General features: G+C 34.7%; 1 protein-coding gene across 16 annotated transcripts in view; it reads left to right on the forward strand.

Moving 5' to 3' along the window:
- Nucleotides 1-13,775, forward strand: part of PBRM1 (polybromo 1) — a 104,986-nt gene that overhangs the window by 15,005 nt on the left and 76,206 nt on the right. For all 16 annotated transcript variants that reach the window (XM_039867489.1, XM_039867496.1, XM_039867497.1 and 13 more), the window contains 5 exons: nt 599-746; nt 3,987-4,130; nt 6,713-6,829; nt 9,837-9,905; nt 12,652-12,750. In XM_039867489.1, coding sequence (XP_039723423.1) covers nt 599-746; nt 3,987-4,130; nt 6,713-6,829; nt 9,837-9,905; nt 12,652-12,750 — 577 coding nt within the window. The remainder of the gene's footprint in view (nt 1-598; nt 747-3,986; nt 4,131-6,712; nt 6,830-9,836; nt 9,906-12,651; nt 12,751-13,775) is intronic.

Below are 13,775 nucleotides of genomic sequence, written 5' to 3' on the forward strand. Positions count from 1 at the left end.
GTTAATTTCCTGATATTAACAGTTGAACTGTGGTCCTTATTTGTAGGAAATGCACATTAAACTATTCAGAGGTGATAGGACATCATTTCAGCAGCTTACTCACAAAATGGTCAGATAAAAGGCATTCTTTGTATTATTTTGCCACTTTTATGTCAGAATAAAAGGTTTTAAAAATTAAATATACATATATGGCTGTAACATGTCAATCAGGATCCTAAGAGATATTAAAGCTTTAATGACCATGAGATTATTTACAAGTAATAATCTCTTACATGTCTAGAATGGAGTTAATTACCTACCCTTGAGGGAGAATTGAGAAAAATAATTACTGGTGCCCTAAATCGTAAATATTTAGCATATAAAGAACTATCTTAGATGTTAATTTAGGTTTTTATATCATTAATATATATTTTGAACAGGGCATGCATGTGTATCTTGATTTTGTTATTCCTTTTTAGTTCTAGTAATGGCAGTATATTCTATCACTTGGAATATTAGACATTCTGCAGATACTTTGAAATGTAACTTTATATTTGAAATATAACTTTTTATAGGCTTTGGATTAATATATTTTTTTAAAAATGTTAAATTATAACAGAAATCAACCAGACTATTATGAAGTGGTTTCTCAGCCCATTGACTTGATGAAAATTCAACAGAAACTAAAAATGGAGGAGTATGATGATGTGAATCTGCTGACTGCTGACTTCCAGCTGCTTTTTAACAATGCAAAGGCCTATTATAAGGTAAGAAAGCATCAAATTTGGAAGGTATACAATTTGACAATTGTCTGGATTTTTAATATTTATCTATCTGGTAAGGGAATAGTGGTTTCTCAGTTGGCAGTTTGAGTTTGTATTTCTCTTCTTAGTAAAGAGACTGAACATTCATATCATTATGAAACATTCTTGTTTCTTCTATCTCTGCTCAAATCTTTTGCCCATGTGTTTCTTGGATTTGTTATTTTCATATTTCTAGAAATTTTTCTATGTTCTGAATACTAATTTTTTTTTGGTTATATGTGTCGCAAATACCCTCTTCCAATGTATGTCTGTTTTTTCATTCTTTTTATGGGTCTTTTGATGAACTGGAGTTTTTTATTTTAATATATTCAGATTTATCCATCTTTTCCTTTGTGGTTTATCCTTTGTGTCGTTTTCCACTTGCCCAAAGATTATAAAGATATTCTCCTCATATTTTCTTCTAAAGATTTAATAGTTTTATCATTTACATCTAAGCCTTTAATGCAGTTGGGATTGATTTTTGTGAGGTAAAGATTTTTTTCTCCCCACAGGTATAAGCAGCACCTTGAAACAGCTACTTTCTCTACATTTGTCTGCTTTGTCAGTACTATCATTGTTTCCATGTTTTTATAGGTCTCTTTCTAGCCTTGTAATCTGTTCCTTTTGTTCTGCCAGTTTTCTTTTTTCCTGGGCTATTCTATTTCTGCCTTAATTTCTTTGGCTTTATAATTCTCTATCTGTTAAAGAAAGCATGCCGACTATTGTTGGCCTTTTCTTTATATATTCTTGGCTTTTCCTTATACATTTTAATATTAGTGTGTTAAGCACAAAAAATTGTTTTGAAATTTGTTTCGGGATTCCATTGACCCTGTAGATCATATTTTGGAGCATTGACATATGATAATATTGAGTACTCTAATCTTTGAATTTGGTGTCTCTTTAAGTCTTTTAATGTATTTAGCAATGCTTTAAATGTTTCTTCATAAAGATTCTGCAAAAATGTTTTTAGATTTTTAAGACTATGTATTTTTTTATTCAGATATAATTCATATTTTTAAGGTATAGTCAGTGTTTTTACTCACAAACATACTACGTTCTTTATTCTTCATTCTTTTATTGCTATGGAAAACTCATGTCAGGATAATTGTAATTCCTTTAAAGGTAATCTGTTTTTTCATTCTGGTTTAGTATCTTTTTGTCTTGTATTCTGCAGTTTCACTTTGATATGTCTAGATATGAATATCTATCTATAATTTAGGAGTTTTATGGCTTCCTAAATCTAAATCTTTTGATTGGTGCTTTTTATCACCTCTGGAAAGTTTTCCATCCATTGTGTCTTTGTATATTGCCTTTGCCCCATTCTCTCTCCTTGTAGAACTCAGATTAGAAATTATATTAGAACTCTCTTAGGTCTCCATTTCCCTTAATCTTTCATAGTCCCCTTTTTTGTATCTGTGTTGCTTATTAGGTCATTTCTTTCATTCTTCCAATTTTCTTTGAAATCTGCTCTTAAACCAATATTGGTTTTTTATGTTTTAATATTCTATTTTTTGTATTTTGGAGGTAATTTCTTTTTTATGGTTTCCTGCACTTTGCTTATATCTAATCCCATTGTTTTTTAAAACGCTTAACATACTTATTTTTTATTCTATGGCAGATAATTCCAGTATCTGAAGTATTTGCATGTCTGATTTTGCTCTCATTTCTGCTGACTTTCTCTTGTGATTCTTTCATTCTTGTGTGGTAATGAATTTTGACCATGATCTCATATTTTTTGGAACTATATCTGTAGAGATTTTTTGAGACTTAGATTAAAGTTGGGTTAATCTAAAGAAGATATTTGTTGCTTATTCCAGGCACCTGGCCTATCTTTGTTAGGGCTAGCTAATGAATAGTTCTCAGAGGAGATTCATCTTGTACCTCTCCTTTCCCCACAGTGCCAATGTTGGAGATAGGCATGGGTTGAGCTGGGTGGAGGTTGCAGTGTGTGGTCTTCCTTGTTCCTGGGCAGCGCAGAAGCTAAATTGTTTTGAATTTCCACTCACACTGTAGCCATGGCCTTTGGAGTCCCAGCCTCTGGTGGAACCTGGCCTTTATCTCCTGTCCTTGCATCTTCCAGGAGTTTTGAAAACTAAAGCTGAGGTTTATCTTGTGTTATAAATGCCGTCAAGGTGAACAATAGCTTCAGTGTTCTACTTATCATGTGGGTTCCTGCTTGCTGTGTTCTTGCTTTTATGAACATTGCTTACTCCTTATTGGTGGCACATGGATGCATTTTTGAAGTTGGTTTAAAACATTGGTTTTACTGGAACGTTTTAGTTAGAGTTCATTTGCACTACGGAAAAAGAAATATTCAAATAAGGTATTAAATACTTTTAAAAAGAAGTAATATCAAAGCAGTTATTAGCTTCTATCTTTTTGACTTCTTTCATGTGTACAATGTAGAGACTTTGTCTCTATACCTTACAGTGTGATCACCCCACTAATTCTGGTAATCATTTGGTCTGTTTTTTTTTCAGTCTGGTTTTTTTTTTTTTTTTTGTTCATTTGTGTTTTTAGATTCCACATGTAAATGAAACTATATGATATTTGTCTTTCTCTGATTTGTTTCACTTAGCATAATACCATCTAGGCCCATCCATATGATTACAAATAGCGTGATTTCATTTTTTTTTATGGCTGCATAATATTCCATTGTGTGTATATACCACATCTTCTTTATCCATTTATCTATTGATGGACCCTTAGGTTGCTTCCATAGCTTAGCTATTGTAAATAATGCTGCAGTGAACATAGGGGTGCATATATCTTTTCAAATTAGTTTTTTTTTCCTTCAAATAAATACACAGAAGTGGAATTGGATCATGTGATCTATTTTTAGTTTTTTGAGGAATCTCCATACTGTTTTCCATAGTGGCTGCAATGGATCTTATTCTTTAAGTTGTCTTTCTTATTAATAATTAGTCTTAATTTAGCAAATCATTTATCTTCTGCCTCAAGTCTTTCTATAATATAATAGGGCATAAATTAATTAATCTGATTTCAGAATGCCTTTAAAGCATACACAGAAGAGAAATCGAGGCCCTTGTATCTTTTAATTAGAAGAATTTTAAAAATTTGTAATAGCGTTTTCAGAGTCATGTCGTAGTATACCAGTCTCTGCTGGAACAAAATTCTTTAAAAGTAGTAATCGATTTATAATAAAATACTAACATGGTATTTTTTCTCTTTGTTAATGTACAGCCAGATTCTCCTGAATATAAAGCTGCTTGCAAACTCTGGGATCTGTACCTTCGAACAAGAAATGAGTTTGTTCAGAAAGGAGAAGCAGATGATGAAGATGATGATGAAGATGGGCAAGACAATCAAGGCACAGTGACTGAAGGAGTAAGTGTGCAGCTGGAATGGATGATAGATTGGCTTCTGGGACGTGGGCAAGGCCCTTGTGATTTCTTCTGGGCTGCTGTAAGCAGCTGGGCTTTCTATGCAGTTGTGTTAGTAACTGAGAGGGTAAAGGAGCATGCAGCCAGAGAGCCCCACCACAATTACAAGAGATCCTAAGACAGGCTGGACAATGTGTCCCATGCGTGGCTGTTTTTATGAATTGCTTTTATATTGATGCATATTTCCTGCTGAGTTTTAAAGAGAATCTTCATATTATCAAGAACTGATCTAATATTTCTAGATTGAGATGTCATGTAAGAGTATGCAGTGTTGTGATTAAAAGTTAGAGTCAGTGGAATCATCTTAGTTAGGAATATTTTTGTAGGTTAGACTGAGTACTGTTCCTAGAACGTGCCAAGTGTGTTCCTGCTTCTGGAATTTTACAGTTGCTCTTCTGCTTGAACGTGCTTCCCTTGGTTCTTCCTGTCATTGGCTCTTTTTCATTATTCTGATATCACTTAGAATAACATCAAATAAGAGAGCACTATTCTGAGCAGCCTATCCAAATTATTTGCTCCACACTCCTTTTCTGTCATCACATCACTCTGTTCTATAGTTTTCAGTTTTTATCCCTATCTGTGAAATATCTTGTTTATTAGGTTACATGTTTACTTTCTGTTTTCCCCGAGGTAGAATGATAGTCCACAAAAGATACCACCTTGTTCACCTATTGCTGGCATCTAGACTGTGCTTGACTTGTAGGTACTCATAAATTCTTGCTGAATAAACACACGTTTAAAAAGAAGGAGAAAAAATAGTATATGGAATTATATCTCTCTTCTACAACTAAATAGCAAGACACCCAAAGCAGAGCATTTCCCTTTCTTCCCCAAGTTAGATCGCCTTTTGCTGAAACGTCAACACAAAGAAGCGGTGGTGGATGAATTTCTCAAAACATGAATTCTTCTTGGAGTCTCAAAATCTAGTTCTTAGGCATCTTGTCAGTTTCTTTCTAGAAACGAGGTGATTGGAATTAGGTAGGCAATTAACTAGGGATTCCCTGGAATTTTACTCTCTGATATTAATGTAGGAGCAGCAGCTTAACTCATGCTTTCTTGGGTAGAACATTCATTACCTATAGGGGGCTCAGCCTTATTATAGGCCTCCAGGGTTCTACTCAAAAATGAAAATGCCTGCATTTTGGATTTGTCTGTGTTTCTTTCAGTAAGAAATTGGAAGGATCTCGCATGTTCATATTTATACCTCCCAAGGTATAAATCTTTCTAGCCCTAAAGTTCTCAGGAAGAGAGAGGGAATTTTCAAGTTTTTCATTTTTAAATTAAGAATGATTTTCTTGGATTTTTCTAGTTGTGGGAATAGGTTGTATGAATGCATTCACATACCTTGCTCCCTTTGTCACCTGCAACACATTTCCAGAGTAGTGGTAGGATTGGGAGGAAAGGAATCTCGTCTGTAGAATATAACTCTCTTCATTTTGAACCTAACTCTGTAGTGCCATGTTTTAGTCAGGAAGTAAATGATTTAAACATGGGTATTTTAATCTGCTTTCATCAGTGTTATGTTGGTTCTTTAAGCTTATGTGGTTGGAGACTCCCAGGTAATCATATGTCTTAAGTGTTAAATATTTATTGTGTGTCTTTTTGCAAGGCACCATGCTAGGCCCAAGAGATGTTAGTGCCCTCTCTGTGGAGTTAATGTTGGACCTTAAGACTAAACTAAATAAAAAGATCTCTGTTGGATTATGGAAAAAATACTAGTGCTTTTATTATTTAAACCAGAAATAACCATTAATTTTTATTCTATATTCACAAAACATGGTTTGGATTTGAAGTACCATTTAATATACACTTTGACTGAGACATTTTATTCCTCACTTTAGAAACTGACTTTAGAATCTCCCTGGCCAAGTACTCTTTGGGGTATATACTTCCTATGTTGAAACAGTGACTAAGGTAGGAATTAACCAGCCAGTCTGGAGAACAAAAGTGATGTGCATCAGTGAACTTAATCTCCATTCAGTTTTGATATAACTTCAATTCTGTTATTAAATCTAGCAGAGCACTCCATGGTTAAAAATATGTAGTCCCCACTTTACATATGTAGTTGTTCTTCTAGAATACCAAGACTTCAATAGATATGAACAGCACATGTAGAAATTACCACATATCAAGGGATGTGTTTTCTCTATCTCAGTTGCTCAAACCCTAAAAAGGCTTGCGTTTCCATCATTTCATACATATGGCACTTGAATTTCAGTTACAGTATTTACTATGAAGTAGAAATAGAGTTTAGTAAAAACTTGATTTATGAAATTTAGTTACTGAAATATATAAGGAATCAAATTAGTTTCACATATGCTGTTCTGGGAGCATAACCTCCACATACAGCATCAGAGCATTTCTGTGCTATTCTTAAAACTTGTACTTAAAATAAGTACTACTTAGAAGTTACTCTTTCGAGTTACTTTAAAATGTTAGAAATTATTTAATATCAGCATTTATTTTTTGATTTCTCTCACAAAATACTTCTTTCTTCTATCTGTTTTTCTAACATCCTCCTCCCAGTCTTCTCCAAGTTACTTGAAGGAGATCCTGGAGCAGCTTCTTGAAGCCATAGTTGTAGCCACAAATCCATCAGGACATCTTATTAGCGAACTTTTTCAGAAACTGCCTTCTAAAGTGGTAAGTGATACATTCAAAGACAGGTGAATTAGAGTGTGTGTGTGTGTGTGTGTGTGTGTGTGTGTAAGTACTTCGAAATATTATCCTTAGTAAATACAATAAGGTTAATGGAAGGCATTGGAGGTAGCCAAGAGTCCCTTCTCGTGGCCTCAGCAGCAAGCATATAAGATATGTTCTATCATTTTTCTTGGCCAGGAGGTTGTGGGTTTTTTTAAAAAATGTGTGTTTTTGTTTTTTGATTAGTAATTCTTTTTGTGTGTTTTTAGTTTTTGTTGTGATAAAATACACATGAGATTACCGTTTAACCATTTTAAATGTAGAGTTCAGTGGTGTTATGTACATTCATATTATTGTACAACCATGACCATTATCCATCTTTAGAACTTTTCATCTTCCTAAACTGAAACTCTCTACCCATTAAACTGTAACCCCAATCCCCAACCAGCCAGCCCCTGGTAACCATTATTCTTTGTTCCCTGTGAATTTGACTACTTTAAGTACCTGATATAAGAAGAATCATATAATATTTATCTTTTTGTGTTTGGCTTATTTCACTTAGCATAATGTATACAGAGTCCATCCATGTAGCATATGTCAGATTTCCCTTCCTTTTTTAAGGCTGAATAATAGTCCATTGAATGTATATACCACATTTTGTTTATACCATATTCTGTTTATCCATTCATCTCTTGATGGACTTTTGGGTTGTTTCTAAGATGGATAATTCTTAAATGATAAAGTAAGCACCTAAACAAAACTATTTATAAAAAGAAAAGAAACATTCTCTTTGCTCAGGAGACAGAATGAGAGGAAGATAAATGAGTTCTTTCTCTCTTAGTTCTCTTTGGTCACCTGGTGAGAGAGAAGTGAAAGAGACCTAATAGATACTCTTCTACCCAAAGAGGAAGAGTTATTCTAATCAAATAAGACCCTTTAAAAAAGTGTCAGGGCCTCCCTCTGGCGTCACACCCACTTTAATCTGTGGAACTATAAAAACTGCTTTTAGAAATACTTTTAAGGAAAGAGAAAAACAGACAATTTCTCAAAATTAAACATAGAATTACCACATGAGCCAGCAGTTCCACTTTGGATGTTATACACAAAAGAAGTGAAAGCAGGGTTTCAAAGATATTTGTATACCCATGTTCGTAGTAATATTATTCACAACAGCTGAAACATGAAAGCAGCCTCAGTGTCCCTCGACGGATGAATGCATAAATAAAATATGTATATACACACAATGGAGTATTATTCAACCTTTAAAAGAATGGAATTCTGGCACATGCTATAATAAGAATGAACCCTGAACACATTGTGGTAAGTGAAATAAGCCAAACAAAATGACAAATACTGTATGATTCCTCTTATAAGCGGTTCTTTGAGTAGTCAAATTAATAGGGACAGAAAGTAAAAATTGCAGTTGTCAGGGACTGGCAGGAAGGGGAAAGTAGACTGTTATTGTTTAATGAGTATGGAGTTTCAGTTAGGGAAGATGAAAAGCTCTAGAGATGGATGATGTCGATGGCTGTACAACAAGTACATGTGAATGTACCTAATGCCACTGAACTGACACTTAAAATGGTTAAATGGTAAATCTTATGTATTTTTTACCCTGGTACAAAAATTAGGAGAAAAGAATACAATCTTTATTCGAGATTATTCTTACTCTACAGGAGATAATTGGTAGTGATCAAGCCACCAAGGGTGATTCAGAGCAGTAATATATTAATATCTGGTTCCCTCATTCTGGGAGGGTTTTTGGGGACACCATGCAGCAGGAGTAGGTTGGGGAAATCACATACTCATTGGTCCCTCAGAGCATGATAATTTGAAAGACAACAAAGACTGAGACCTGGAATGGAGGGCAGTTTTTACCTTTCCTTTATAAATCCTTCCCAAGTGGATTAAGTGGGAGAGGTCAATTGAGAATACATGGGCCAACAGCTTGGATTACCTTGTACCCCAGCCAGGGTGGCTTTGCCAGAATTTGTCTTCTAAACTAGGTTACTCAGAAGTAAAATTGGTGGAGAGGAGACAAGAAAGGTATTTGATCCAAACAAAGAAAAGAGTAAGGTTAAAAAAACAGAAGTAAAGTGAGGGATCAGATAAGATGAATCATCACTGAGATCATCCCTTCAGCCTAGTAACTAAGTGAAAGCTGTGGCCTCCTGCTTTTTATTGTTTGGGTTCCAGGATTTGAACAGGTAGGAAGAGCCTGGAGAGCATAGTCTAACTTCTCTTGGCACTTATTCTCCAACCTAAGTAGACCAGCTTTTGAGTTTTAGTTGACTTCAGTTATTTCCTCTAAGGAACAAAACCTGTAGGAAAGGCTTAGGGCAGTGCATGCACTCTAGGTTTTATGAAACCCTTCAAGGACATTCCTTTAACATGTTTAACTTCTTTTCTTGTGATAAGCTAATATTTGATAAAACAAATGCTTATAATTTGCTTCATTTCTTTAACAGAAATTCATTTAAAATGTTTTATTTTGAAAAAAATATTTTGACTGAAATAAGTAGAAGCATTAAGTTAAACATGAAACTGACAAATCTTGCAACCTAACTTCTTATAGTTTCTTAAGAATTTTTTATGAAATAGGATATAATTGTGTTATTTAGATTGCAAAATTAAAAGAGCTTATAGTTAGCCCATCAAAAACATTTCCTCTAATTTATTTCCAGGCATGAGTATCTTGGGACCTTAATTTGTCCGATTCTATGAATTTAGAACTTTTTTAGACATTAAGTAGTGATATATTAGTTGTATATAATGATAATTACCAAATGCTAACTATAAACTATAATATGGCTGTTGAGTATTTCATGAAGCTTGTTAAATCTAATTCTTTCTGCTTTAAATACAACAATATGCTGTACAGCTGTGTCTTTGTAAGATTTTTAAATCTTACAAAGATGCTCAGTTGATTAAGATTGTCAGTGTGTTTCCTTGTTTTCTCATTAGCTGGATACTTTTACTTACTTAGCATGCCTGGGGTTTTCTCTTCCAGCAATATCCAGACTATTATGCAATAATTAAGGAACCTATAGATCTCAAGACCATTGCCCAGAGGATACAGGTATGAACATGAGTATATGTAACCATATGTGGTTTAAGGTAGATTGCCCTAAGGTCTTTCTTACGGGCTTTTAGAAAACAGAAGCAAATGTCTCTTGTAAGAGGTTATTAGCAAATGAGGGTGATGTTACTGATTATAGCTTTGAAAGAGGCAGTGTAGTATCCCTTTTGCATTTTTTCTGTAGGGAGGAAAGCAAATTTTTCATTGGCATATTAGATCTTGTTCTTAGGACAAAAATTAAAAAGCATTGGTCATGGATATTTTAATTGTGAAAAGTACATTGGCAATAAAAGCTTTGTTTATTTTTATCTTCCAAATAGTTTTAGGATACCTCAGAATAAAAGTTATCTGAAACAGATGTCAGAGTGTAAGATCAGTGAAAATAGAGATTTTATTCTCTTTGAGTGCCCCCCTCCCTATATCTCCAGCAGTAATAGGTGTTGCTAGGTGTTTGCTCTGTTTTCTGTATTATATACATTAGCCAGTAAATTCTTAAAACAACTCCATGAGGTAGATACTGTTATCCCCATTCAGAGATGAGAAAACTGAAGCACAGAGATGGTAAGTCACTTGTCCGAGTCATTAACTAGTAAGGAAAAAAGTTAGGATTTGAATCCAGATAGTCTGGCTCCAGGGTCTGTGCTCCTAAACTCCTACACTGTTACTTCCTCTTCATAGAGTAGGTGCTCAGTAATATTAATTCAGTGAATGAATGACTGAGATTTAAAATTGGATGGCCAAAGGTTAAGGGAAGTGTAGGGAGAATGAGCTAAATTATATCAGAAGTCTAGTTTTTAGAGTTTGGACTGACATGGGCTATTTTCTTAGCTCTGCTTCTTACTAGCTATGTCACTTTGATCAGGCAACCTGCCTACTTCCTCTGCTTTACACTGAGTGTAGTATTATGGTATCACAGAGTTGTAGAGGTTGGTGATAATGTATATGAAGCATCTCTCAGAGCACCTCTGGGATGTGGCCTTGGCCAATGTGAGCTACTGGTCATCCCAGGGTAAGGAGGGTGTCGGGCTCCTAATAGATAAAGCAAAAAGGGAAATATAATAATATAGTCTCATTGAGAAATGGGACTGAAAACACAGTGATTTGCCAGGAGAGAGAAACTTATTTGGCTCTAAATTCTGAGAGTAGTAAAGAGTAACAGTGTAGTAATTACTGGTACCATAGATTATTTGCATTGCATGTTAAAATACAAATTAAGGTATCACCTGGTTTTTCAGGCAGCCCAGTAGCTGCTCCTGGGAGTGACTTAGTTTCCTAGAACTCAGATCCCTGGGGTTCCTAACATCTATCTAGGAAAAAAAGATGTTCTCATAATACTGAAAATCAAATAAGGTCTTTAAACACCCCTACCTCAACCCTAGTCTTCTCTCTATGACCTTTAGTTTTGTCTTTTTTCCTTCCAAAAGCCCCATAGAAGTACCTCCTTTCATCATCACCTTAATCAAGATCCTTGTTCTCTTATATCTGAGTTATTGTAATAGTTTTTCCTCTCTGTCTAATGAAAGGCTCTCTAGTCCTTTCTGTATATTGCTTCTCTAATTCTAGCTTTTTTCCTGCTATTTCACTGCCCAGAGACTTGTCACTTGTCCTCTATCGCCTGCTTAAGCAAGTTGTAGTTCCTTGTACCAGTTCAGTGATAACCGACACTAATTTAAACAGAAAGGGAATCCATGAAAAGAGTATTGGATATCTTATGGAATCATTGGGAAGGAAGGTGGGAGAACTAGCCATAGGAAAATAGGCAGTACTCAGGCACATCATGGCACAGCTGAGGTCATGCACATTCTCTTTGTGGTGCCATTGCTATTACCACTGTCATTTGCAGGAGTTAGGAATTCCATTCCCTTGCTGTTGGCTTTAGTCCCTCAAGACAGTTATGAATTATTTCCTCTTTTCCTGGCTGCCAGGCTGCTGGCAAATCTACCATCTGCTCAGTTTTACTCTCTGTTGGTCCTTTCCTACCACCTGTGCTGGAATTTCTTCCAAATAAAAAGGGTGCTCAGATTTTGGGTATTCCTACATGGCAAATAACCAGCTCCTCTGCTTTGCCTAGACTTTGCCTCATTTGTCCCTACTTTACCTATGCAGCCTGTGCTTACGATTCTACCCCTCCCCATTCTCTACTCCCCTTCATTTGGTTTCCTCAGTCTCTAGAACATGCCTTTTCGTTTCTGTCTTCTTCTCATGTGTACATTCTGCATAGATTGTTTTTTTTTCTTCCTTTCCTTTGTAAATTGAAGCAATTTTGAGTCTCCTGGGCTGTTTTGGATTGAATAAGATGCGACAGCTCTAACATGGAGCCTAGTACATAGTAGGTACTCACAAAATGTTAACCTGTGTGCTAGACTGACCTGACTAGAGTTTTACTTCACATTATTAAATCCACCTTAATGAATTGGTATGAATGAAGAACTTAGTGCTTGGCACATAAGTAAGTACTATGTGTTCGCTAAAACAACTTTTACCTTATTTCATTTGTTAAAAATTTGCAAATTTTTATGAGAATAATGTAGCTCTGGTTTTGTTATTTGCCTCAAAAAACATTTGTAAATTAGACAATATTAATAGTTTATAAAAGAAAATGACTTTACATATTGTTCACATGTGTGCTTTCCAATAAGTCTTGGAACCTGGTGACAATTTAAAAATATGTTGAGTTCTTTTTTTTAAAGGTCATACTGATTAACTCTTAAAAAGAGGAACTGCTGTATTTTGTTGTTTACTATAGAATGGAAGCTACAAGAGTATTCATGCAATGGCCAAAGATATAGATCTCCTAGCAAAAAATGCCAAAACTTATAATGAGCCTGGTTCTCAAGTATTCAAGGTTAGTTCTTTTTGTTGTTGTTTTCATTGGTAAGAGTAGATACCTTAATTTAGAGCTAATAATTTTTATGTAACAACTTTATTGAGATAAAATTCACGTATTACACATCTCACCCAAAGAATACAATTTGGTGGCTTCTGATATATTCAAAGTTGTGCAGCCATCACCACAATCAGTTAGCAGTCACTCTCCATTTCCTCCCATCCCTAGACAACCTCTGTCTTTATGAATTTACCTATTCTGGACGTTTCATATAAATGGAACCATATAATACATGGTCCTTTGTGACTATCTTCTTTCACTTACCATAATTTTTCAAGATATACATGTTGTACCATGTGTCAGTACTTCATTCTTTTCATTGTTGAATAATATTCCATTGCATGTGTATACCATATTTTATTTACTCATTCATCAGTTGCTAGACATTTAGATTGTTTCCACTTTTTAGCTACTCTAAATAATGCTGCTATGAACATTCATGTATAAGTTTTATGTAGACATGTATTTTCATTTTTCGTGGGTACATACCTAGGAATGGAATTGCTGGGCCACATAATAACTATATATTAACTTTTTGAGGAACCACCAAAATGTTTTCCAAAAGAGCTATACCATTTTACATTCCCATTATCAATGTGGAAGTGTAATTTCTTGACATCCTCACCAACACTTTTGTTCCATTTTTGTTTTTATCATAGCTGTCCTGCTGGGTATGAAATAGTATCTCATTGTGGTTTTGATTAACATTTCCCCCCTCACAGTGATTTGGTGATGTGACCATCTTTTAATGGGCAATTGACCATTCATATATCTTTGGAAAAAAATGTCTCTTCAGATCCTTAGCCCATCTTTTAGTTGGGTTACTTTTCTTTTTATTATTGCGTTAGAATTTTTCAAATAGTCTGGACATTATACTATATATATTATTTATACATATTTTCTCCCATTCTTTGGATTGTCTTTTCATTTCTGTAATAGTATCCCTTTAAGGCACAAGCATTTTTAATTCTGTTAAATCCAGC

The sequence above is a fragment of the Pteropus medius genome, unplaced genomic scaffold, assembly GCF_902729225.1.
Source record: "Pteropus medius unplaced genomic scaffold, Ma_sr-lr_union100, whole genome shotgun sequence".
NCBI lineage: Eukaryota > Metazoa > Chordata > Mammalia > Chiroptera > Pteropodidae > Pteropus > Pteropus medius.